Source organism: Macrotis lagotis, chromosome 8 (genome assembly GCF_037893015.1).
Source record: "Macrotis lagotis isolate mMagLag1 chromosome 8, bilby.v1.9.chrom.fasta, whole genome shotgun sequence".
Taxonomy (NCBI): Eukaryota; Metazoa; Chordata; class Mammalia; order Peramelemorphia; family Peramelidae; genus Macrotis; species Macrotis lagotis.
Window position 1 is genome coordinate 138,773,281 of NC_133665.1, and position 26,326 is coordinate 138,799,606.

General features: G+C 39.4%; 2 protein-coding genes across 5 annotated transcripts in view; one reads left to right on the top strand and one right to left on the bottom strand.

Moving 5' to 3' along the window:
* Window positions 1-674: 674 nt before the first annotated feature.
* Window positions 675-4,641, bottom strand: LOC141496547 (uncharacterized). The gene is made up of 5 exons (XM_074199040.1): window positions 4,445-4,641; window positions 3,478-4,231; window positions 3,020-3,218; window positions 2,651-2,898; window positions 675-1,829 (listed from the first exon to the last, which is right to left on the bottom strand). Exons 1-5 carry the CDS (start codon window positions 4,639-4,641, stop codon window positions 774-776), a joined length of 2,454 nt encoding a protein of 817 aa, XP_074055141.1. The 3' UTR covers window positions 675-773.
* NR2C2 (nuclear receptor subfamily 2 group C member 2) overlaps window positions 3,014-26,326 on the top strand; it is a 137,649-nt gene continuing 114,336 nt past the window's right edge. For 2 of the 4 annotated variants that reach the window (XR_012470984.1, XM_074198483.1), the window contains exons 1-2: window positions 3,070-3,146; window positions 25,060-25,143. Coding sequence is in view for 2 of the 4 variants with exons in the window: in XM_074198483.1 (XP_074054584.1) it covers window positions 25,084-25,143 (60 nt within the window). In the remaining 2 variants the exon portion in view is untranslated. Of the gene's footprint in view, window positions 3,147-4,184; window positions 25,144-26,326 lie in introns of those variants that run through there. The other 2 variants (XM_074198487.1, XM_074198484.1) reach the window with 2 other exon arrangements.

Genomic DNA, 26,326 nt, shown 5'->3' on the forward strand with positions numbered 1-26,326 from the left:
AAACAACCTTAGTGGAAAAAGTGTATTCTTCAAGACTCCTTAAAGCTTTTGATGGTCCATTTTAATATATTGAACAAAAAAGGGAACTAAGAATGAACAAAGACCCAGACAAACAGACAACACCATATTTTTATATAAGAAGTTGGTTAACACTGAATTTCTTAAAGTTTATTGAGGAAACAAACAGGAAGGCTATAATTTTATTACATCTACATATCAATAATATACACATATGCAAACCATCTTCACAAAGAATAAGAAATCACAATATTTAAATACTCGACTCAAAATAAAATATGCTTTAGTTTTTACCTATTAAGATACATAAAACAGTACAGAAATGTATTTCAATGTTCAGCCCTTTAGAAAGCTAATCTAAAACTACACAATAAAAATAACTTATAAACACACAATAAGGGTCTGTAAATATTTTAAAAGTGGAACAAAAAAAGGATTTGTCTACTTTGTCCCAAGGTAGGCAGATCTAAGATACAATTGTGAAGTTAAGGTAGATAAATAAATTCACTGACATAGGGTCAGCAAGTACAGGCTGAATCATCATGCAATAGAGCTATATTATACAAGGTTGTCCCAGAAACCTTAGTGCTGCTTTCAGCTTTAATAGCTTCAGAAGTACGTATGTATGTATGTATGTATGTATGTATGTATATGTATATATATATATACATACACATATATATGTATGTATACCACAAACTCACAAAAAAACTGAAAAGTAATTATTTACAATTTTAAAATATCAATGCTCCTTATTAAAATTCAATATAACCACCATCTTGTGTTACACACTGCTCTAATCGATTTTCAAACTTTGTAAAAACTTTCATCAATTGCTGCTCAGTGACTGAGAGAATCGCATTTGTGATCCTCGCCTTCAAATCATCCAAAGAACATGGTTTTGACGCGTATACAACGGTTTTGACATAACCCCACAAGAAAAAGTCCAGTGGAGACAGATCTGGTGACAGAGGTGGCCAATCGAGAGGACCTCCTCTACCGATCCACTGATCTGAGAAAGTGTCATCCAGAAACTGTTGCACAGGCAAGGCATGATAACAGGAGGGGCCATCATGTTGAAAGATGGTGCTATTTAACAGGTGTAACCTCTGCAGTTCAGGAACAAAAAAATTCTGAAGCATTGCTAAGTATGATTCGCCACTTACTGGAGAATCTTCAAAGAAGAAGGGGCCGATAATGCAAGACTTCCTGATGGCACACCAAACATTAACTTTTGAGGAATCTGTCTCATCTTGCCAGACTTCCTGAGGCTTTTCTGTACCCCAAATACGGCAATTATGACGGTTCACCATGCCACTTATGTGGAAGGTGGCTGCATCAGAAAAGGTCAATTTGTCCAGAAAGTCACTGGAATTTTCAATTTTCGATTTCATCATTTGACAGAAGTCTAACCTTGAGTAGTAATCATCTTCTTGCAGCATCTGAACAGTTGTCACCTTGTAAGCATACTTGTGCAGCTTCACAGATAGTATCCTATGCACAGTGGTCTTTGGAATGTTCAATTCAGCAGACACCCGGCGAACTGACTTTTGGGGATTCTGTTCAAATGCCTTCTCAATTTCAGCTACAGTCTCATCGCTCGCTCGGCGTCTCCCCGATCTAGGCTTGTCGAGAATTGAGCCAGTTTCCTTGAATTTTTTCATCCAGTTGTTAATTAAATTTCTATGAGGAGCTTCCCTCTTATAATGGGAGGCAAATTTTCTTCTTACTGCAGTTGTAGACTTGAGTTCTGCTAACCAGAGAACACAGTTGACTTTTTCTTCAATGTACGCCATCTTCAACCAGAGGGACTAGAAAAAAAAATTGTAATTAATTAGCATTCATAATATCTTAAGTTATTCAAACTTCAATCAAGTTTCAATTTGTACAGATGAGATTCTAGATTCAGAGGGTTGGGGCAAGTGACTGATAGCAGAGAGGTCAGTCTCAAAAAATAAACTCAAGTTTGGAGTAATTAAAATGCAACCTTACTATTTTTTCAGTTGGAAATATTTAACTAGATGAGAAATTAATCAAATAACAGTAACTGTCACACAAGATTCATTAACCCGGCCTTGGAGTCAGTAGTACCTGAGTTCAAATCCGACCTCAGACACTTAAAAATTACATAGCCATGTGGCCTTGGGCAAGCCACTTTAATCCCATTTGCCTTGAAAAATCTAAAAAAAAAGATTCATTAAAAGGAATAGAAAAGAACTAAAAAGTGTTCATCTACAAAGGGTGAGCCTAACCTAAAAATAAAACATCAAAAAAAAAATCAATTACATTTCAAAGTTTGAAAACCCCCCACAAAAAACCAAACCCTGAGGCTAGCTTCAGATTCTGGTTAATTCGAGGCTGGACTAAGCTCTGCCATAGTGGACATTAAGCTGCTTCAGAACTGGATGGGCCCGTGATCCACGACGGACGGAGCCCCGCCACTCCAGGTGGGCACCTTCTCCTCGGGGAGCTGCCCGGGGGGGGGGGGCCGGTGTTCCCTCCCCGGCGGCTACCCGGTGCCGGGGACGACCAGGGAGGCCGTACCCCGGGCGCCGCCGGCCGGCACCGCGGCCAGGCCCGCCCCGTGGGCAGAGGGGCCGGGCAGGCCCCGCGCGTCCCCGGGCCCACTCACCGCGCCGGGCCCCGCCGCCGCCGCCGCCGCCGCCGCGGGAGGAGGCGCGTCCACGCCCGAGCCGTCCGGCCGGATGGAGCGGCGGCGCCGGAACGTTCCGGGGCGAGTGTGTGCGCGCCTCAGCCAATCGCGTGCTCGCCCGCCCCCCGCGGCCGGAGCGAGGCTGGCGGCGCCGGAGGAAGCAGAACACTCGGCCTCCTCCTCCCAGCGCGCGGGCGGCGGCGGCGGCGGCAGCGGGGTCACGAACTCTGACCTCTCGCCGACAAAAACAATAACAAACCCCCCCCCCCCGCCCCGAGCCTCGGCCCGGCCTCCGCCCCCCGCCCCGGCGCTGCCCCGCGGCGGCCCGGCCCCCGCGCCCAGGACCACCTGCTCCCCCCGGCGCCGCCCGCGGGAAGCGGCCCCCCGGCCCCGCGTCGCCCGCCGCCGCCGCCGCCGCAGACACGGGACCAGCTTCGGGGTCAGATTCGAAGCCGCTTTGGCGCCAAATCCTGAGGTAAACGGTCGGGGCCGAGGCCGCCGGCGGCGGCGCGGGCAGGGGAGGGCTCTCGGCCGGGGCCGCCCCGCGCTGGAAGGCGGAGGCGGCGACGGCGGCGGTTGAACCCGACCCCTTTACCTTTGCCACGGGGCGGGCGGACGGGCGGGCGGCGGCCGCCGCTTTGCATAGTGGGCCGGGCCGGGCCGCGCCGGGCGGGCGCCGCTCGGGGCCTGGGCGGCCGGGCCGGGCCCGGACCCGCCGGAGGGCGCCGCCGCGGCCGGGCCGGGCCGGCGCGGCGCGCGGGGGGGGGGTGGGCGCCGCCGGGGGAATGGCCGCGGCTCCGCCTCACAGTTGGCCCTCCGCCAGCGCCGCCATCTTGTCCTCGGCGGAGATGGCTTCTGGGGGGCGCGGTCCCCGCCCCCTCCCGCTCGCGGCCCCCCTCCCGCTCGTCCCCGACGCGCTCCCCCGCCTGGGCCCGGCCCGGGGGGAGGCGGCCCCGCCGCGGCTTTCTGAAGGGCGGGAGAGGCGCGCCGCCCGCGGGGAGAAGCGGGAGGGAGGCGCGGTGACGGGCAGCGCTGCGAGCCAATGGCGGCCCGCGCGGAGGAGAGGAGCGGCCGGTGGCCCTCGCTCCCCCGCCCTGGGCGCGGCTGATTGGTCCAGGCGGGGGGGGGGTGGGCGGGTCGAGCGAGGGGCTCGCGGCCGGGGGGGGGCGGCGTTCTGGCGCTCCGCACCGCGTGGGACGGAACGTGCCGGGGGCAGCGCGGGGCGCGTGGGGGCGGGGCGCGTGACGTGCGCTGCGCGCGCAGTCGGGGCCCCGCCCTTCCCGAGCGGCCTCCCGGGAGGCCCGGCGCAGCCTTCGCCGCCGCTGCCGCTGCGTGCGCTCCGCGCGCCGGCCCGGGGCGGCGCCCCCAGTCTGGGGCGGGGGCGGCCGCTGCCGGGGAGCCCCCTCCGGGCCGGGCCGGGCCGGCCTCGGGCCTCCGCCTCCGGGCCGGGCCGCGGTGTCCGGGGAAGCCAGGCCTGGGTGCGGGTCCAGGCCCTCCGAGACCCTGCGGGGCCCGTCCACGCGTGGGCGCCGCCAGTGGCTCCTCATGCGCTTGTGGCTCCTGAAGGAGACCAAAATAGACCTCACCCAGCCTTCCCTTGGTTTTCTTTTTTTTTAGGTTTATGCGAGGCAAATGGGGTTAAGTGGCTTGGCCAAGGCCACACGGCCAGGTCATTATTAAGGGTCTGAGGCTGGATTTGAACCCAGGTCCTCCTGGCTCCAGGGCCGGGGCTCCGTCCACTGCGCCTCCCTCCTTTGACTTTGTTCATCTCACAAGGTGAGGTTCTTGGATCGGGACATTGCAGATGAGCCGTGCCCGTGCTGCCGGGTTCCCTGGATGCTGGTCAGTCGGTCGCTCCTTCTCCAGAGCTGCCCTGACAAGTCTTTTCCAGGGTTCAGCCTCCCAGGCAGCCTGGCAGAGGGCCATGAGCAGGGACTTGGAGGCCAGGAACTAGCCTCAAACCCCAACATGCCCCACCATCTACCTGTGTGACCCTGGTTGGGTCCTTTAACCTCTAAAATGAGGGGGTTGTGTCGAAGACCTCTAATTTGCTCCCATCCCACTTCAAATTTGTGATTGTGTAGTTTGTACCAGCTCTTGGACAGCCAATAACTTTATACACTAAAGCACCATCTGATTTGAGGTTAAAAAAAAAAGCTAGACTTCTGACATTTTGCTCTTCTGTGCAGCAATTGGGAACTCCCTACCTCTTAGGGTTTTGGGTTTGTTTGTTTGTTTTTTTAAAGAGATCATTGTTGTGGAAAGATATTCCTCTCTATCACAGAAAAAAATAACACTATAGAAATAAAAGCTAGTATTGCAAGAAACATTGGTCAATAATTCAGTACAGCCCCAGTGACAGACTGTAATCAAGTCAAGACCAGCCTAAGATTTCTTCACCTCTTTAGGCACAGGATGAACTTTGTGACCACAGCAATTGTCTAGGACTAGGACATTTTGCTAAATGACAGCAGTATTGAACCCTTGAGAGTTCAAAGTATCCACATGGATATAATCATTATGATATATCATAGTGGAGGAGTAGGGTAGGCTGAATATCTGATTTTACTTGTCATTGATTTTTGATACTACTACTACTACTACTACTACTACTACTACTACTACTACTACTACTACTGGTTGTCCTTCATTCTCAAAGAAGACCAGGACATCAGGGAGGAGAGGCCATGACAAGCACATAATTTGGATTTGAGGAAGGGGGGGGGGGCTGTCATCTGGATGCAGTGGTCAGATATGAATCAGGATGGCTGGAGATAGCCCTGGATGTGAGGCAATCAGTGTTAAATGATTTGCCCAAGGTCACACAATTAGTAAATGTTTGAGACTGTATTTGAACTCCTATCCTCTTGACTCCAAGGCCAGTGCTCTACCCACTGCCCCATCTAGCTGCCCTACTAACGATAGCTAACATATTGCTTTACCCTTTGCAAAGCACTTTATATTTATTTTCTTTTGATCTTTACCATAAGATTGAGTGTTGTCATAGTTTATAAAAACTGGCCTACAAGCCTAGAAGACTTGGATTTAAGTTTCATCTCTGAAACACTGTTCTAAAGTTTCCCTTCAGCAGCTCTCTAAGGCTCTAAGTTATAGAGTAGATACCAGTGGCATTGTAAAAGGGAGTTTCTTCACTAGTGAAATTACAGGCTTGATCTAAAAGAGAAACATAACCACTGAACAGTTTTTTTATCTGCACTTTATTGCTTGCTATTTAGACAACAGCTTTATAAGAAATATGATTGGAGTCATTCTGGTTGCTGTGCTATTATTCATTTGTCTGATGATAAAAAGTAAAATTGGATAGATAAGGAACCAAATGGAGAATGAGGGTTTCTAGGCCTAGCTCTGAACTGTAGTGGTGATTGCGACCAAATTGTTTGATTTGTATTTATGAACATGTTTAACTAGATGACTTTTACTGGCTTTAACATTCTGTAATTCTATGGGGTAGGACAGTTATATTTAAGTATTTTTATATATATATATATATATATATATATATATTTATATAATTGAAATATTTATGAAGGATATTAGGAGTAAATGGTTGTAACAAATTAAGTCAATATGATATAAATAAGGCAAATCTTTCCATTATAGATTTAATAGAGATATAATCTTAAATAATGCGACCTAATAATAAATGTATATTTTTGTCACTGAGGAAAAATAATTAAGCACTAAGTAAAGTTGGCTTGTTTAAATTAAAACTTATAAAATAAGTTATAATAACAATAAGATGACTGACATTTAAAGTTGGCAAAACACATGTATTCTCACATTTGAGACAATCAACAATTTTGTGAGTTAGATACTGCGGATTGTTATCCCCATTATACAGATGAAACTGAGGTTTAGGTTCATCTAGCACTCTATTCCATCACACTACCCTGTCTTCCTTAGAGATTAGAATTTGGATCGAGGTCCTAGAATTCTGGAAGCATAAAAATGATCGTTGAAATTAACAAGCATAGGGGCAGCTAGGTGGTGCAGTGGATAGAGCACCGGCTCTGGAGTCAGGAGGACCTGAGTTCAAATTTGGCCTGAGACACTTAATAATTACCTAGCTGTGTGGCCTTGGGCAAGCCACTTAACCTGTTTGCCTTGCAAAAACCTTAAAAAAAATTAACAAGCATAAAGATGCTTGTCTCAAAGACTGCTAATGAAAGAAAGAAAAGCAAAATTCCTTTGGTAGTCCCTTATTCATCCACTTGAATGATTTCATTAAATAATCACACCTACAGATACAGGATATAAATATATGTGGCACTGGGGTGGTAGGGCTAGAAATATAGCCAAATGGTAGCTTTTGCAAGGAAGGTAGTATTTGAACTGAGTAAGAAAACAATTCTAAATTCTAAGAGAAATGAGGAGGGAGCATGTTCCAAGTATAGGAACATCCAGTACAATTATATGAAAATTGGAGACAAGATGTGAAGAATAGCAAGGACAACTTAACTGGGAAGAGTAGGCTAGGACCAGGTAGTGAAGAACCATTAGAGTGTGCACTTTATAAAAATCACTTTGTCAACTGGAATATAAATTGAATTTGAAAGAGACTGAAAATAGAGAATCCAGTTAGAAGGTTATTGAGAAGTCTAGGTAAGAGGAAATGAAACTTGAACTAGGATAATAGCTATGCGAGCAGAGAGAAGGATATGGTTGTAAAAGATGTGGAGGGAAGCAGATTTAACCAGATTGACAGCTTGCATAGGAGAGGTTGAAGAAGAGTGAAGAATTGGTGATTATAGGGAGTTTGCAAGCAAGAACTGTGGTGCCTTTATCTGAAACAAGGGAATTTGAAGGGAGTATAGACTTAGGGAGGAAATAGGAACTTGAGATGTCAATGGGGCACATCTTATTTGGGATGTTCAATAGGCAGTTAGAGAAATAGCATGATCTTAAACTCAAAGGGCTTGAGATCACCAGGGAGAGAGTGTAGAGAAGGAAGAGGAGCTTAAGATACACATAGGATATACTCACAATGGGGGAGCATGCTATGGATGATTAACCAGATCAAAGGAGACTGGGAAGGAACAGCTAAACAGGAGGATAACCAGGAAAGAATATCACAAAAACTCAGAGAAGAGAAACCAGCAAGTCAATCTGTAAACATTATGTGAAAGGCACTGGTGCTACTCACTTCGAACAGAAAGAAAGATAAAATACAGCCCCTTCTCTCAATCTAATGAGGACAATATGCAAACAACTACAAATAAGCTATATAAAGTATCAAATAGAAATAACGGAAGATGTGAATTAAAATTAGGAAAATCTTCATGTACGAGGTGTGAAGGTCAGAAAATCAGAAAAGCAATGGATTTCCCTTGTCAGATGCTACAAAGAAATCAAGAATAGCCATTGAGAAATGGCAATTAAGAAATTGGTGGTAATTATGGAGAGCATTTTTTCAGTTGAGGTATGAGATCAGAAGCTAGTCTTTAAAGGGGTGGAACTGTGTAGAAGGGAAAGTAACCAATGTGTGGAGACAGCTCTTTTTTTCCTTAGAGGAATTGGCAGTGTTTAAAAGAGAAGACAGAAAGGGCCATAAGAATGGGAAAGACTTGAGTGTGTAAGTAATAAGGTAGCAACAAATAAGAGAGGAAGAGATTGAAGATAAGCGTGAGAATGGGAATAATTGTGAGGTGAGTCTGAAGGAGAAGATGGAGGGGATGAAGTGGAGACAAGAATACATATAGAGGAATTGGCCTTGATAAGAGGGATGACCTGAAATGAGGGTAGATGTCAAGGCTTAATCTCCAGAGCATCACTATAAATGCTGCTCTACACAGCAAGCTGCCAAGCCAGGAAGTCTGACCTCTTAAATCTTGAGTCTGGTCAGAGTCATTTGTAGATGAAGAGATGTCCACACAGATAGGCCCTGTTCCCAGTTTTGCTTTCTCAGGATTAACTACTCTCTACTGGTAAATAATAGGACATACCAGAATCGTTTTACTGTCCATTGTAAGTAAGTCAGTCCAATTGAAAGGCAGAGTAGAGCAATGGAGAGTATCCAGTCTGCTACCTGGGGCTGTGGCTAAATCACCCCTCTGAACTTGTTTCTTTGTCTTTAACTTGAGGAAGTTAGACTATATGACCTGTTATTATGATTATATAAGGAGGGAGAGGAGCGGTTCTTAGAGGAATAAACCCATCATTTATCATGGATTATAGCACAATTACTGGTCCTTAATGAATTGACATAAAATTACTCAATTCTGTTTTGTCGAATATTTTAAAGCTCACATATTGTATATGTTACATAAATCAGCTAGATTTGAGAAATGACCTTGACCTTCTCAGAGTCAGAGGGTGGTCAAGATACCCTCCATAAACAAATTTGGTCAACATATTTATAATTGTACTTTCTTCATTTCATGCAAGATATCAAGAAACAAGTGTACAAATTTAATATTAGTATATAAATTATGAAAACAAATCTATTATAAAAACAAAATACCATATGAGTGCATATTTCTTAAATGTCTGAATTTGATTTTTCCATCTTATGGGGTCAGAGCACAAGAAAAATAAAACCTTAAAGCCACAAGAGAAAAGAGCAGTCATGACTGTTGTGACTTTTTGTATGATTGGTCTACAAAGTCCTGTGACAGAGTAACTGGATAAGGTACATCAATGTGTCATCTCCCTCTCTCCCTTCAATCCTAATCTTTGTTGTTTGAATAATTGTGATTGGTTCCCAAATCATTAAAGGTTGTTTTTACTTCAAGTACTAAAGAGCACATTGTTAGAGAATACACAGATACAGATTTTGTCCTTATTGGTCTAAAGCAATATTGGTTTTTTGTTACTTTAACTGTATTTTTCTTTTTTTGACCTATTTTTTTATTAAAGATTTTGTTTATTTTGAGTTTTACAATTTTTCCCTCAATCTTACTTCCCTCCCCCCACCCCCCACAGAAAGCAATATGTCAGTCTTTTACATTGTTTCCATGTTGTACATTGATCCAAATTGAGTGTGATGAGAGAGAGAAATCATATCCTTAAGGAAGAAACATAAAGTATAAGAGATAACAAGATCAGACAATAAGATATCAGGTTTTTTTCCCCCTAAATTAAAGGGAATAGTTTTTGGACATTGTTCAAACTCCACAGTTGTTTCTCTGGCTACAGATGGTATTCTCCATTGCAGACAGCCCCAAATTGTCCCTGATTGTTGCCCTGATGGAATGAGCAAGTCCATCACCTCCATGTTGCTGTTAGGGTGTACAGTGTTTTTCTGGTTCTGCTCATCTCACTCAGCATCAGTTCATGCAAATCCCTCCAGGCTTCCCTGAAATCCTGTCCCTCCTGGTTTCTAATAGAACAGTAGTGTTCCATGACATACATATACCACAGTTTGCTAAGCCATTTCCCAGTTCAAGGGCATTTACTTGATTTCCAATTCTTTACCACCACAAACAGGGCTGCTATGAATATTTTTGTACAAGTGATGTTTTTACCCTTTTTCATCATCTCTTCAGGGTGCAGAGCCAGTAGTGGCATTGCTGGATCAAAGGGTATGCACATTTTTGTTGCCCCTTGGGTTTACTAACTGGATTTTCTTTTTCTTTTTGCATGTCATCATACAAAATCTAATGACTAGTCACTTAACCCCATTGCCTTGCCAAAAAAAAAAAAATCTAATGACTATACAAAGTTTTTATGTATAAGAAAATAGAAGTTCTTTAAAAGACAGTCTAGTAAATAAAACATTTTTGTTGAATTGACAGAGTACAAATCTTGGTTTTGATAAATTGTAAATCAAAGTGAAACTTGTAATATTTTATTAATTTTCCTACAATCCAGTTGTGAATTATTCAAGGTTGGTTTTTTGACTAACTGAACCTATTTTTAAGGCAAGGCAGTTTATGTAATTATTAGAACAACTATTCACAATGGTTTTGGTGTTTATGAACAACTATTCATCTTCAAAAATTGATAGGCAAACAAAGGTAACTAACACTGATCATATAAGTTTAAGCATTGGTTATATTTAGAAACATTTGTGACTCAAGTTTTTCCATGCAAAAACAGTAGCTTTATGTGGTTTAAATCACAAGAGCTGGATTCTCTGCCTCTCCTCTGCTGATAACTCATATTGTGTCACTCTGCGAGTCACTTTTACTTGTTGCTTTATCTGTAAAACCAAAGGAGGTTGAATCTGTGATCTATCACAGTTCTTAACCTTTTTATTTGTCATAGACTGGTTTGACAGTTTCATCCCTTCTCATAATATTTCTAAAAACATGAAATAAAACACAGGATTACAGAAGAAACCAATTATATTGAAATAATAGTATTTCAAAATATTTTTTTAAAAAATATTTAAATTGAGAACTCCTGTATTAGATCATCTCTGAGGTTCCTAGTAGTTGTAAATCCTTTTGGTATTTTTTTTTTAGGTTTTTGCAAGGCAAACAGGGTTAAGTGGCTTGCCCAAGGCCACACAGCTAGGTAATTATTAAGTGTCTGAGACCAGATTTGAACCCAGGTACTCCTGACTCCAAGGCTGGTGCTTTATCCACTACGCCACCTAGCTGTCCCAATCCTTTTGGTTTTTGACAGGTTTTTGGGTGTCCCTAGAAAACCTTAGGAGATTTGAGCAAAATGTTAAAAATATAGCTTGTCCCAAGGGTTATTTTCTTCTTTTTAAAAGAAATATATCTGTTTTGGTAAATATTTCCCAATTGTATATATAAAAAAAAAAGTCATTTTTAAAGTTTTGAGTTCCAGATTTTCTCCTTTTCTCCTGCTCCTCCTTAAGAAGGCAAGTAATGTGATATCTTTTACACTTGTGAAGTCATGCAAAACATCTTTCCATATTAGGCATGTTACAAAAAAATACAAAGCAATAAAAATAGTTTTTTAAAAAGCATAGTTTATTTCAACTTTCAGAAGTCATCAGTTCTCTCTCTAAAGATGGATAGAATTTTTTTTTCACCATGGCCCCTTTGGAATTATCTTGGATCATTTTCTTGATCAGAGTAGCTAAATTGATTATCCTTACAATATTAATTACTGTGTACAATGTTCTCCTGGTTCTGTTCATTTCACTTTTCATGAGTGAGTTCATCATGAAAAAAGTTCATCTTTGATTAAAGGCTATGATTTAAAAAAAAAGTTAAGTATGAAGGAAGGAAATATTGGTTACTAGCTGGCTTGGCAGACTTGTAATCATTCTTTAATTCTGGCTTAACCTAAAGTTAAAAAGCAAGGTGTGGAAGGCAGATATCAAAGTTTGAGTTTGAAACAGGATCTGAAAGAGGATTTACTTGTTCAGAGGGTGAGATTGGAAGATTCATAGGGAATCCTGCGATTGCTTTGATAATGGGTCATAGGTTGTCTTTATGAAGTACCTATATATTTTAAATATCTTCTGCATCCTCTTCACTTGGTATTTTAGTTCATAAATTATTTTTATCAAGGGTCTATAAACCATCAGTCTATAAACTAATAGCCATGTAATGCCTCCCACAATACAAACAGGAATAACCATTCCAGTATTATAACTCTGGTTACATAAACCAGATTTTCAAATTATACAATTATGATTAAAGTAATTGGATTTAGAGGTGGTTAAGAGAATTAGCTAAGCTTCAGTTTCCTCATAAAAGAGTTAGACATGATAAATACTGAAGATCTTATCCAATTTTTAGCATTTTTTTTAAATCTGTTGAACATAGCAAATAAAATATCCTAAGATTTCAAATACAAAAATTGTCAAGTTTCCTCTTTTCCTCTTACTGGCTATTATACATTACTCTATATTTAATATAAAGAAAAATTATGAAAGGGCACTAACAGTCACAGTATTTGAAATTATACAATTTCATATCTGGAAGTTCTCAAAAAAGACACTGAGCAAAATAGTCAGTGAGCAGTCTGGTCTTCTAAACCTTTTTCACCAATCAGACTCTTCAATGGATCTTTTACTATAGGAGATACTGTAAAATCTGAAAGTGGTATGAGTATCAGGTCTAATTTTTTGCTTGAGAGGCAGTATGGATGATGGTAGAGAGTACTGAAGTTGGAATCAGAAAAGTCCTGAATTCAAATCTTCCTTCAGACTTGTACTGTGTGACCTTTAAGTGTCTATTTTATGCCAGACATTATGCTAGCCTGGGAGATTCTGTCCTGGGCTGTCTTTCTTTTCCCTCTGTACTATTTTCACTTAGTGATCTCATCAGGTTCCATAGATCATCTTTATACCAATGATTCTTAAAGCTATGTGTCCAGTCCTAATGTCTCCGTTGACTTTCAGAATCCCATCTTCAAGTGTCTATTGGATATCTATCTCTAGGATATTTCAGCAACATCTTAAACTTAGCAATGTCCAAAGCAGAATTTCCTTCTAACTTCCCCATTACTTTTGAGGGTACTACCTTGGCTCAAAATTTAAACTCCTTACTCTACAATATCTAAACTGCTGCCAAGGCCTGTTGATTTTACCTTCATAATATTTCTAATCTCTGCCCTCTTCTCTGATACTTTTTTACTCTGGTGCAGGCCCTACTCACCTAGTCTGCTGGATGGTCAGTCTGCTACAAATCTCTCCTCTCTGAGTCTAGCCTCCATTCCAGTCATCAATCCCAATGCTTGGATCTGGCTCCTAGATCATTCCCCTATTCAACCAATTCCATTGGCTCTCAGTTAGTCTTGTATAAAGGGCATTCAGAAACCTTTATAACCTGCCCCTGTCCTTTCCATTCTTCTTCTACCTTACACTCCTACTTAGGTATTCTTCCATCCTTGCAGTTCCTTGAAGAGAATACTCATATCTTGACGCAAAGCATTTTTCATTGAGTATCGCCAAGCCTGAAAAATCTCTCCCTCCTCATCTCTGCTTCCTGGCTTCCCAGGTTAAGAGTGTCCTCCACAGAAGCCTCAATTCCCCTGTAATTCTCCTGCCTATTGATTATCTCCAATTAACCTTTTATAGAGTAGCTTGCATGTTATCTACCCCATTAGATTATCATCTACTCAAGAGCATGGAACCACTTTTACCTTTCTTTGTATATCCTCAGGGCTAAGGACAGGGCTTGGCTCACAACAGGTACTTATCAGTGTTGATTGGCTGACTGCAGGTGGGTGCAGGTGCAGAATAAGCATCAATGGAATGGAGAGAACATTTGAGAGAACTCCAGAGAAGGTGGCATTTGAGCTGAACCTTGTAAAACACCAAGGGTCCCAAGTGATGAAGAGGGCCTAGTTAAAGACCCAGAGATGAGGAGTGTATGAGAAACAGCAAGCCATTGGTGCAGCTGGGCTGTGGGGGGAGCCAAGGGGAACCGAGTGCTCATACTAATAATATTTAGGATTTCTATTTACTTCACAGGCTTATCATGAGGCTCAAATGAAGTAATAGATGTAAAGAATTTTGCAAACTAAAAGTATGTATACCTGTCAGCTATTAATATTACTTTTATTCTCATCATTGTGGGTATGTGTTCTATTAGGTCACCACTCCTGTCTACTTTTACATCTGAAAAAGTCCTTGTCCAGTCTATCAGTATAATGGGAGAGTCTTCCTGAATCTCTTAATGAATATCATAGAAGCAATATCAATCATTCATTTCTTCATTTTCCATCCATACCTTTCTCACACAGTACTTTATTGTATGTTGCAACCTACACACCCACCCACTATTCATCTGAAGTTTATGTTGAACTAGGTTTCCTCATTTTTTTAACAGTTTCTATAAGATGCTGATCACAACTTTCCTTAAAAAAAAAAAGTAAACCAATTTCTTAGTACAAAATATTCTTGTATAGAGTAGAAAAAGGCAAAAGGATACATAATGGTATTTAAGTGCAAACCTTTCCTTCCTAAATATGAACAACACAGAGGCTTCTGTATATTGAATGACTTAAATCAGTTCCCTGCAATTGTAAGGACTTGTTCATTGGTTGCCATCAGTGAAGACAGGGGTTTCCTTGTCTCAGGACTTGTTTATTGTTATTAGAGACTGTGGAGTCTGAGATAGCAATGCTAAACAGAGGAAGAAAAATATAGAAGGGCTTTGGGAGCTGGGAGCTGGCCCCCAGATTGGACCACTGATCCGGTATCCCTGTTTCAAAGATGTTTCAAAGGTGTATGTGTTATAATAGTTGTAAACTTAATCCTTCCTTTCTTCTTGTGACATGGGAGGCTATATTTCCTTGATTAATAGTAAGGTACACTGAAAGTAACTAGGTGGCCTAGTGGAAAAATACCGTACTTGTCACTAAGACCTGAATTTGAAAACTGCCTCAGATGCTTCATAGTCTCAAAAACTCTTTAAGCCTCACTTTTTTCATCTGTAAAGTGGAGTAATAATAGTTCTGACCTCATAGGTTGCATGACAAGTCTCAGAGCTCTTAGATAAATGCTTGCTATCATTTTTATCATATACTATAAAACGGGACTATTACAAATCTTCTCTACAGAGTTGAAATAGTTTTTCTGTGAAACTCATAATGACAAAATGCTAAACAATACTTATTTCTCCTTCAGGAACCTATGTTACCATAATTATAATCTCTTAACCATGTGCCACACACATGGCATGAGCCAAGTAAAACCTGGTTAAATCATTACAGTACTATTTACTTGAACAGCTAAAGTGTTCTAAGAAGATATGCTCTATGTACTATTTTCAGTTTCTTGTTTTTCCTTTCATGTGGTTTTTTTTCCCTTTTCTGATTTTTTTCACAACACGACTAATACGGAAATATGTTTAATATGATTATACATGTATATAACCTCCATCAGGTTATTTGGGGGAAATGGAGGGAGGGAGAAAAATGTGGAACTCAAAATCTTATAAAACTGAATGTTGAAAACTATCTTCATGTAATTGGGAAAAATAAAATGCAATGGTGGGGGTGGAGATATGCTAGAGTTCTTTTAGAGTTTGAAGCTCTATTAGATAGAGGTCATGTCTTATAACAACATTTAGCTACTGCCTTGAGTATAGTGGGTTTTTACTAACTGTAGCTTACATAATGAATTTATATATGGCTTCTGGTCTTTTACTACTACTGGATGATAATGATATATCTTAAAGATGTAGATTTAACTCAGGAAGGTGGAGGTAGGAGAGCAGACCTACACTTGAGGAAGATTAGTATTAAACTTTTGGGCTCCTCTTAGTGTATTATGATGACCACTGACAAGTCATTTCACCTTATTGGGCCAAAGGTCCTCAACTATAAAGCAGGCAAGTGTTGGACTGTATTCTCAGAGGTTCCGTCATCCCTAAGACTTGCAATGTTCCGGTGAAAAGTTACAAGAGTTATTTATGAAAACTCTCCAAAACAATCTGCTACTGGCTAGGAAATAGTGCAAAAGGTTAGACATACACAGTAGTAAATGATGATAGCAACTTTGAGTTTGACAAATGTAAATATTTAAGTTTGGGGGATTACAACTCCCAATAACACCAGTAAGAATTGGTGAAAATTATTGGGTAAGCTGGAAACATTGGGCATAGACCATTATCTTAAACCATTTACCAAGACAAGGACAAAATGGATACATGACCAAGATATAAATAAAGATATCACCAGAAAATTAGAAAAACAAGGAATATATTACCCAGCAGACTTATGGGTATGAAAATAATTTATAAATAAGATGATAGAGAGCATTGTGAGGTGTAAAATAGATAATTTTGGTTATATTGACTTAGAAAATGTATGTATAAATAAAACCAATGTAACCAAGATTAGAGAAGAAAAGCAGAAAATTGAGAAAATCAGTTTCATAGACAATCTCTCAGATAAAGTCTCATTTCTCAAATATGTAAAGAACCTTGTCAAATTTATAAAAAGTCATTCAGTTGATAATTGGTTATATCAAAACTATAATTACATGAAGAAATGGTTTAAATCATTATTGATTGGAGATATGCATATTAAAGCTTTGAGATATCATCTTGCATTTATCAGATTGCCTTTCAATTGGGAATGGCTAAACAAGTTATGTTATATAATTGTGATGGAATATATCTGTGCCATAAGAAATGACAAGCTGGTTGAGTTTAGAAAAATAAGAAAACTTGCATGAAATAATGAAAAGTGAAATGAATAATACCAAAGTAAACATTTCACAAGGTAACAGAAATTTTGTTCTAAGAACAACTTTGGCTGATTCATCTTGAGTATCACAAATAATGAAACCATTTTCAAAGGATTTATGAAGGTGCTGTCTACCTCCAGAGAAAGAAGCAATAAATAGAAGTATGTATCATATGCTAGATATATATATATATATATATATATATGTATGTATGTAAAAACACACACATGTGTTTAGTTGTAGCCTTCTCTAGGGTGGGATTGGAAGGGAGAGAGAAAAAATAAAAGTACAAACAGAACAAAAGAACTTAGAAGGAAGCATAGATAAGCTGGGTAGCTTTGAAAACAATGTAAATATTACATAAGATTTTTTTTAAATGAAATGGAAATTCATGGTTTCATATTGAATCCTGTCTTTATGTTGTGTTGTTTACATGGAAATGTGGGGTCCTTTTTGTCTTTTTATATTCACATTCAAAATGAATAAAAAATTAAAAATGAGCCCTTGCTTACATCATTCTTTTGCTTACCTTTTAAAATCTCATTGCTACAATTTAATTTTCATTCAAATCAATATCTTGGTGTATCAATTGAAAAGAGTGTTAGTGAAACAGTTATTTGCTGAAGGTGATCAGATTTTATACAGAGATAACAGTCTTTTACCAGACTATTAGTTTACTTCTCATGAAATATCTATACAATGGATTTTTGATGAATAAATATCTAAGTCTTTTCTGATGACAAAATTGACTCATAATGGGGAGGTTAGGTACTAAATCCAAATGTTTTAATATAGATAAATATACTTCACAACTGGTTTTTTTTTTTTTTGGTCTATACAAATATATTTATATCTTCATGAATGTAGGTAAGATATTCTCTCCACTCTTGCAGAGCACAGTGTCCCATCTACCCCATCCACATCTTAGCAACAGTGTTTTGGAGTTGTGACTGAAAAGTTTTTCACCAAACCTTGTAACTTGAATCTCTGAACTTGATTAGACTGTTCCTCCATCCACACTATGGCGTGTATTACCTAACCTTATTTGAAAGCCTTTCCAGCTGGATTGGCCCAAGAACTTCTGTGTATGTGGAAGAAAGTTGGTACTGGAAAAGCCTATCCTTGATCATTCACATGTGGATCTTTCGGGGAAAGACAGTCATCATATTCCTGAGATGGGCTTCTCCCACAATTTAATTTCTTTTTGCATTATTGTGTAGCCTATATTGATTTTTTTTTTGCATTTTTGGTGTCAAGTTTAATAGGGTAATATTAAATGTGATCATGGAAGGCTAGGGAATGAGGGTTGATAATTTGTTGGGTGATTTTCAACTCTGTTCCTTTTACATAGCTGCCAGAATAATTTAAGAGAACCTATAAACTCTTTTCTGCAAAAATGTTATTTGAAAGTCTGCTGTATAGAATTAAGAAGAGTTCAATTAAAGTATTTATATCTTAGGGGGCTTAATTAAGAAAAGTGTCTGTCACCCTTAACCAGAACTACCTGTGTCTCTCTAGAGAAACTGCCTTCCAACTCTGCCTCTCCTTATTTTGAAACTCCTCTGTCCATATTTTCCAGGCAGTAAAAACTCCAGATTCTTTCATCATACCCCTTGACAATCATGTTTTGTTTTATGATTATATCCTGATCCCTTTGAAGAAGAGGAAATAAGATGATGTTTGCCATGTAACATTTTTAAAAAGAAAGAATTGAGAAATACTGTGGGAAATATTGTATTTTACTCAGTTAATACCATTTAAACATCTTTGTTGATGTATTACAAATAGCAGTTTTACTTTTTTAAATCGTTTTTATGATGCATCTTCCTACTTAATAAACTACTTTTAGAGGTTGCTATTATCAATTCCTATGACTGATGTTTGAAACAGAAGAGTCACCAGTGAAATCAGTATTATTCATAATCATTGTGGGAAAAGGTCAGCTTGTTCCTATGGGTAATCCTTGGGAAGAAAGTGATTTATGCTTTATTAGTAGAAGGTGGCTCTAAGGGAGAGAAGAGAGAAGTCCAATTGAGATAATTTTGCAAAGAAAATGTTCCTAAAATGATTTGGTTGGTTATTTTTGGTTGTTGTTTTCTTAGATGAAGGAATTCAATGTGAAATAAATAAAATAAAACCCTGCTTTGTCCTGTCTTGTGCATTGAAGTCAATTTTTACTTTTGTGTTAGCAGACTTTTTTGACTTATTACCATTTTTACTGTGATCCTTTTTTTCCTATTACTAGGTTAATTTAACTATGAAATGATTTAAATTTTGTTAATTTAGTACATATTGTTCTCCATTCAGTTATATCAGTAGATTCCTTTTTTATTTTATATTTAAACTGTAAAATTACTGTCATATTAATATGTAGCTGTAGAATGAGATGATTATTGTCATAACAGAATAACAAAAGTGTATAACATAAATATAATTTCTACTGAAAAGATCTTGACTGAAAAACATTGCCTTTAGAACATTGTTTTTGTTGTTTTTATTACATGTGCAAATACATAGAATAATTTCTTTGTTAAATTCATTAAATATGTATCACTCAACATGTACAAACATGTCTTAGATACTTCAGCATAATTCAGAAAGTATATCTTGTATATCTCAAGACTTACAAACAATTAGTTGAGCTCTTCCCTTTGCATTTCTTTCATGATTCTTTTTTTTGGTAGTTATTTCCTTCCATTAGCTAGTAAGTTCCTCAAGACTCAAAGCATCAGCAGTATTTATGTCTTATGATCCCCAGGACACAGTAAGCACTTAATAAATGTTTTTGAATTGAATTTGATAAATCACATCTGTAGAAATGTCATGTCAGTGCTCCATGCTATCTGGGCTATAGGATCAAAAAGTAAGGAGAGGGCCCGTTAGCTGAGATGATGAGGTAAGGCCTCGGGAAAGAGGAGGTAGATATCTCCATACAGAGTTGGAAGGAAAGGCATTTCAGATGGAGAGGGAGGAAGTCCAGATAGACTAGTCTGGTAAGGGAAGATGTTTGGGTGAACTCAGAGCAGGGCCACAGGAAGAAAGGCCTGGTCTGCCTGGAACTGTGAATGCTAGACTAGGTTGGAGTTTTGTTTGCTGGTGTGAAGGGCCTTGAGGAGACTTAATGAGGATGAGAGAATCAGATCTATGCTCAAGGAAAAATAGAAAGGAGAGAGGTTAGAAATGGCAAAAAAAAAAAACATTTATGACAGTTCTCTAGGTAGGGCCTCTGCTGTGTTGTCCAACTCTGAACTTTCGTGATAATGTAGAAAGAAGGGGATGTGTGCAAAAAATACTTCAGAGTTTTATCCTATGGGATTTAAGAACTGATTGCAAGTGAATTGGTGGGGAGGCGGGGAGGCAAAGGTGGAGCTAAGGTTTCAAACATGTTTGAGTAGGTTGAAAATTGATATCACTATAAAAGAGTTAACCAGAAAAAAAATGTTCAAAATAGAACTTAGGAATTTAGTTGTTGGTGATTCATCTAGCTATTAGTGAGATTAAAAAGAAGCTGAAACTAAAGGGAAGGGTCTGGACAGGAAGTCAAAATGATGGTTTACTTTAGTCATGTATGCACATTTTCTAATGGGAAGACTAGAGAAAGATCATCTAGTCCAACAAGCAATTGGAAATCTAGTCCAACAAGCAATTGGACCATCTGTGTGTGCCAGACACTGGACCTTTGTGAGCTTATATTCTAATAGAAGAGTGCACACACTAAATGGACATTTGTATATTTAAAAAGATATTTTGTGTATATGTGTGTGCAAAGCAAATAGAGAAGCCAGGCAAGGGGTCACAGACCTGTTGTCCCAACTGCAGAGGAGACTGAGGCTCATAGATCTCCTGGGTCCTCTATACTGCTTCCCTTGGTGTACTTGAATTGGGTGTCCAATGGAGATCTCTTTTTTTTTAGGTTTTTGCAAGGCAGACAAGGTTAAGTGGCTTGCCCAAGGCCACACAACTAGGTAATCATTAAATGTCTGAGACCAGATTTGAACCCAGGTACTCCTGACTCCAGGGCCAGTGCTCTATCCACTGCACCACCTAGCTGCCCCCTCCAATGTAGATCTTAAACTAAACCTATCCAAAGCTCATTATCTTTCTCTTTCAACCCTCTTCACCTTCCTTTCAGGCCTTCAGGCTCACAAATTAGTAGTCATATCAGATTCCTCAATACTCTCATCCCATTTGTTTTAAGCTTTTACCAAGACCTGCCACTTTCTCCTCTTTATTCTTCTGACCCTGCCCCCACCCTGGCAGAGTACTAATGCCCTCCACTTGAATTACATCAATATTGATAGTGTGTTTGCCTGCCTCTCCCACCCCAAACCATCCTCCATTCAGTCGCTAAAGTATTTTCCTAAAATACACTGATCATGGCACTTCCTTATTTCCTTGGGAGCAAACAAAAATTGCTCTGATTGGCATTTAGAGCCCTTTGTTATTTGGCTTCTCCTATCTTTCCCAGTTCTATAACTGAACTCCCCAACAAAACTGATTTAGTCACACTGGTCTCCTGGCTGTCCCCATGCTGAAACTTTTCCCCCTCCTCTCCTTCAACTGTTGACCTCCCTGGTTTCCTTTATGACCCACCAGGAAATTTTCAATTCCAGCACCTTTCTTCTTGTTAATTATTTCCTGTTTACCCTCTGTAGAATTTCCTTTGTATGTATTTGTATGTTGTTTACCCAATTATATTGTAAGATCTTTCATGTGTCCCCAGACACATGTAGGTGATGAATAAATGTTTATTGACTGAATTCTCAGCCACTGTGGACCAAGCTGATCCTAGGTACATTTGACTGATAAGTAGAGGGATCACCCTAGTAAGTAGTCCCTTACCTTGGAGCCTTAGTAAGATAGGAATGCCTAGTTTTGATGATGCTGATGCTGGTGATGATGATGATGATGATGATGATACAAGAAAACCTTAAGAGAATAAAAGCACCAGCAGCTCATGGCACTAGTAAAAACTTCAGCTCATATTTCAATTGAGTAATATGGGAAATGATGGAAGGAATCTCTTATTTATTATTTATTATTACAGACGATCCTTTAGCCTCTGTATATCATCCTTAGTAACAGGAGATCTCACCTAATGAGACTGCCAGTTTCACAGCCTCGATGTTAGAAAGCTCATTCTTATTTTGATCGAAAACTTTGGATCCCCAATACTTGCTACATACTGACTGGTTCTACCTTTTTTTTTTTAAAGATTTATTTATTTAACAATTTCCCCCCTAATTTTAGTCCCCATCCCCCACAGAAGGCATTTTGCCAGTCTTTATGTTGTTTCCATGGTATACATTGATCCAAATGGAATGTGATGAGAGAGAAATCATATCCTTAAGGAAGAAACAGAAAGTATAAGAGATAACAAGATTGGGGTGGCTAGGTGGCACAGTGGATAGAGCACTGGCCCTGGAGTCAGGAGAACCTGAGTTCAAATTCGGCCTCAAACACTTAATAATTACCTAGCCATATGGCCTTGGGCAAGCCACTTAACCCCATTGCCTTGAAAAATCTTTTAAAAAAATGAGAGAGAGAGAGAGAGAGAGAGAGAGAGAGAGCATCAGACAATAAGATACCAGTTTTTGGTTCTACCTTTAAGTAACTATCCAGTACAAAGCTACTCACTTTTCCACTAGAGCCTTTTAAATATTGGTTTCTTAGTCTTCACCAGGGGTAAACATCTCTAGTTCCTGAAATCATTCCATCTTGTCCAAGACATATGCTAGCTTATCAACTTTCATATATGAAAATACACAAATATTGGATAACACAGTATTTTGGCATGTTTGACATGTTATTCTACTAGTACATGTATTTAAAAGTCTGCTATAGTGTAATATTGAATTATTTTAATTAGTCGAAACTGGACACGACTATTAATATGTCTTGGAACGTTTCTTCGTTTATCTTTTTTGAATTTATCTGAAAATTGATATTTTTACTAGTGATCTATGAAAATTTTCTAAAGTCATCTTTTAATAAAGTGACATCTCATGATCTCCTTAACTGGGCTCTTGTAGCCTTGAGTTTTATAGGAATTAGTTTTTCCTAAAGGATTTAGAGATTTGGCTACAAAGGGAGAAGCCCTAGCCCTTTTGGGCAGCCACTGCTTTTGTTTGTTTGTTTTTTAGGAAACAGTTTAAAAAATCATAATAGCCACAATGACTGGTGTGGACCAGCCAAGTTATGTTTCCTCCTTTAGCACCTTGCAGTTAATAGCATCTAATTTATAGGATCAGTTGTTTGTTCATCAAAGTATTATTACAGAAGAAATTATCTGAATGGTCATAAAATCCTACCCTTGATTGTAGCATTTAATTCTAGTCAGCTAAGCAACTTTTTCAAATGACAAGAAGAATTTCTGGTACTGTTCTTTAAACTCTTTATGCAAATAGTTTTTTTACTTTCACATTTCCTCTAGCAAATTGCTGTTTTTAGGAGCAGCAACAGTGCTGATCCTCCAAAAGTGAAAAAATTAGTGGTTACTATGTCAAGCAAGACAGGATTTTTTAGCACATTGTATAAAACAAATCATAGTAGCATTTATCCATTTGTATTATTTGGAGGACTTTTATTTACCCTTTCAGGAGAAAAGGTTAAATTTCTGCTTCACAGGACTTTTGCAAATAGTGGTCATATACACACACACACATACACACACACACACACACACACACACACAAACACACACACACCCCTTTATAACATTTGACTTGGAGGAGAATAATTCTGCGGCTTTTCCTGGCAGTGATACATTTAAAGTGATTTTTGTTTGCTTTTGGAAACAAGGTTGAGGCCAAAAGAATGTCAGGAAGAAAGAATAATGATTATAAATATTGTTAGGACTCTATAGGTTTACCTACCTAAATATTCCAGGTAACTAAAAATGTAGGGAAAAAAAAGTCAGTTTGTAGTATGTGTACTACACTGTACAGTATACACTGCATATCATTTACGTATATATGTATATAAGAATAAATTGTACTAGAGTCTTTCTGTGATGCTAAATTTACCATCAAACCGGGAAAATGAATACCTAGAAAAGGACGACTAAGAGTCAGGAGCCCTGGATTCAAGGCCTTGCCTTACCATTAACTCATTATGTAATTCAGGACATCTCTTCTACCATTATTGCTAGTACTAAGCCCCATCATGGAACATCTGGATAACCGCTTTTGTGGATAGTGTTATAGTGAAGCTGTAATGTTGTGGTTACAAGGAGTGCCCTGTTTTCATGTAGACTCCTATTAGCAGCTAGGTATTGGACTAAGTGACACACCAGAACATTCTACACATTATGAACTCTTCTTGAGAAGCAAGCATCTAAATATGCATGCTGTTGAAAATGATGAGTCTAAATCCAGCTTTTCATCAGTAGCAAACTAGCTAAATCCCACAGTTTTCATTTTTAAGGGAAGGCTTTTTAAAACAATTAACTTCCTTAGGACCCTATTTTTTTTTTAGTTTTTTTGCAAGGGTTAAGTGGCTTGCCCAAGGCCACACAGCTAGGTAATTATTAAGTGTCTGAGACCAGATTTGAACCCAGGTACTCAGATTTGAACCCAGGTACTCCTGACTCCAAGGCCGGTGCTTTATCCACTATGCCACCTAGCCGCCCCTAGGACCCTATTCTTAAGCATGCTTTTAAACTGTTAATGTTTTGTTGCTCTGACTATTTTTTATATTTGTTTCTTTTCTGTTAGTGATAGCCCTTTACATTTATGCCTAACAACAAAATGTATCAGCTTGCCTGGAGGATTTTACCTTTGCAGTAACATTAATACCAGAAGTAGATCTGAGCCTAATGGCTCCATATCCAGAGCTGATCTCAAGCCTGTCTCACATAGCCACCTTCTTATTCAGCACCTGTTATAGGAGCTGCCCTCTAAGGTGTGATATCTACCTGACTAAGAGGTAAACAAAACTGGGAACCACCTCAAGCATCTTACAAGTTGCACTAGCAGTTACAGTTTCAAATTTATTTTCCCCCCATAGTTAGACAGGAAGTCTTTTCTTTTTACTTGGAATGTTTTTGTTGATCTGGTTTTGTCTTTGGGTTTTTTTTGTTTTTTGGATTTTTTTTAAGTCTTGTAGATAATTGAAGAAGATTTTACTAATGAACAGTATCCCCAGATGTGCAGTAAGCATATTATACTGCTTGCCTGCTGCCATGTCACCAGAAGAGGGTAAATTCACATTACATTATGCCAGAGATTAATTTTGATTATTAATAATTTTCAACTAGCCTAATTTCTTCTTGCCTGATGGAAGTTGCTGGCATCTTTCCAAACAGGTTCTCTAATGATCTTGCTTCACCATGGCAACAAATATGGAGGTGCTGGCTCAGCAGATAGTGGAGACACAGCAGGTGGCTGAGGTGAGTGACAGATGCTATTACAATAGCTGGCACACTGGCTTTTGAAAAAGGAAATATGTCAGTGTGCTCCGATCTTTCCAGGTGAGAGAAGCAAAGTCCAGCATTCTTCCTGGGCAGATTCAGTTTATGCTGTAGAAGAGATGAGGTGTCAATATGATATATGCCATCTCTTTCTTTTCGGAGACCATGTGAGCCTTAGGGTGGCCTACTCTCAAATCAGTCTTCTTTCAAAAATGTTAGCTCTGTCTCCCTTACTTACTCCCCAGCCCCATAAGAAAATTGATGCTTCTAAAATGCTTCTAAAAATAAGAGGGCTCTGGACTCAATTTCAAGTGCTCACATTTGATACCAAGTAAATGCTATGGAATTACTGAAGAGCTAGTAGTTTTGAACCACAGCTATGTTTCCAAAGTAAATACTACAAACATAAACTGTGAATCTTCTGAAGTATGAAAATTTGAAGGGATTGAGAAATTAGACACATGCACATTTAAAGCAGCAAATAGGAGTTGATCCTTCAGAGTGTATATAAACCTTTAACTTTAAAGCAACTAGTCAATTAAGCTATAAATAATAATTTGTATCAACTGGGAATTAAAGAGAGCAAAGCAGACTTATTTATTCACTTCATTAAAATATTGAACTTTTCACTTAACTTACTAATTATTTACCATATTATGGAAAAAGTCAGGCTTGTAAAATATGTTTTGCCTTCAGAATCCCCCTAGGCTATTGTACAAATATGAAATGAAGGTGGGAATTAAGTGGTGTGAATTGTGTTACTTTGTAGTCAGTAAAGTTTAGTTAAGGAGCTGATTTGTAAACTCTTTGCTGGGTCACTGGCCTGAAAGAACAGAGTAATTCTTTAGGGGACTAGAGATCTTTGGAGTTAATGTAGGAGGTGCTATATCTACATTCAGAAGATTGGCTTACAAAGAGTCCTGTGGATTTTGCTTTACAGCTTTATTACTTCTGGTTGCAGTATTCCTTCTCTTGTTTGGTAGAATTATTAGCAAAAGAAGATAGTCCAACTAACACTAACAATGTGACTGGACAAGTAATTTCACTTCTCAACAGTCTCAGTTTCCTCATCTGTAAAATGGCCAAAGCAACAGCACCTCTCTCTCCCAAGATTATTGTTGAGGATTAATCTATGGAAAGAGCTTTGTAAGCTTTAAAGCAC

Bases quoted from the DNA above. Each gene is read 5' to 3' on its own strand.
- LOC141496547 (XM_074199040.1), bottom strand. From the start codon at position 4,641: ATGTTGGGGTTTGAGGCTAGTTCCTGGCCTCCAAGTCCCTGCTCATGG. The intron at 2,899-3,019 runs GTGGTCCTGGGC...GCGAGAGGTCAG, and splicing joins GGCGGCGCCGGGGGGAGCAG to AGTTCGTGACCCCGCTGCCG. The intron at 1,830-2,650 runs GTGAGTGGGCCC...TTTTTTTTCTAG, and splicing joins CGGCGGCGGGGCCCGGCGCG to TCCCTCTGGTTGAAGATGGC.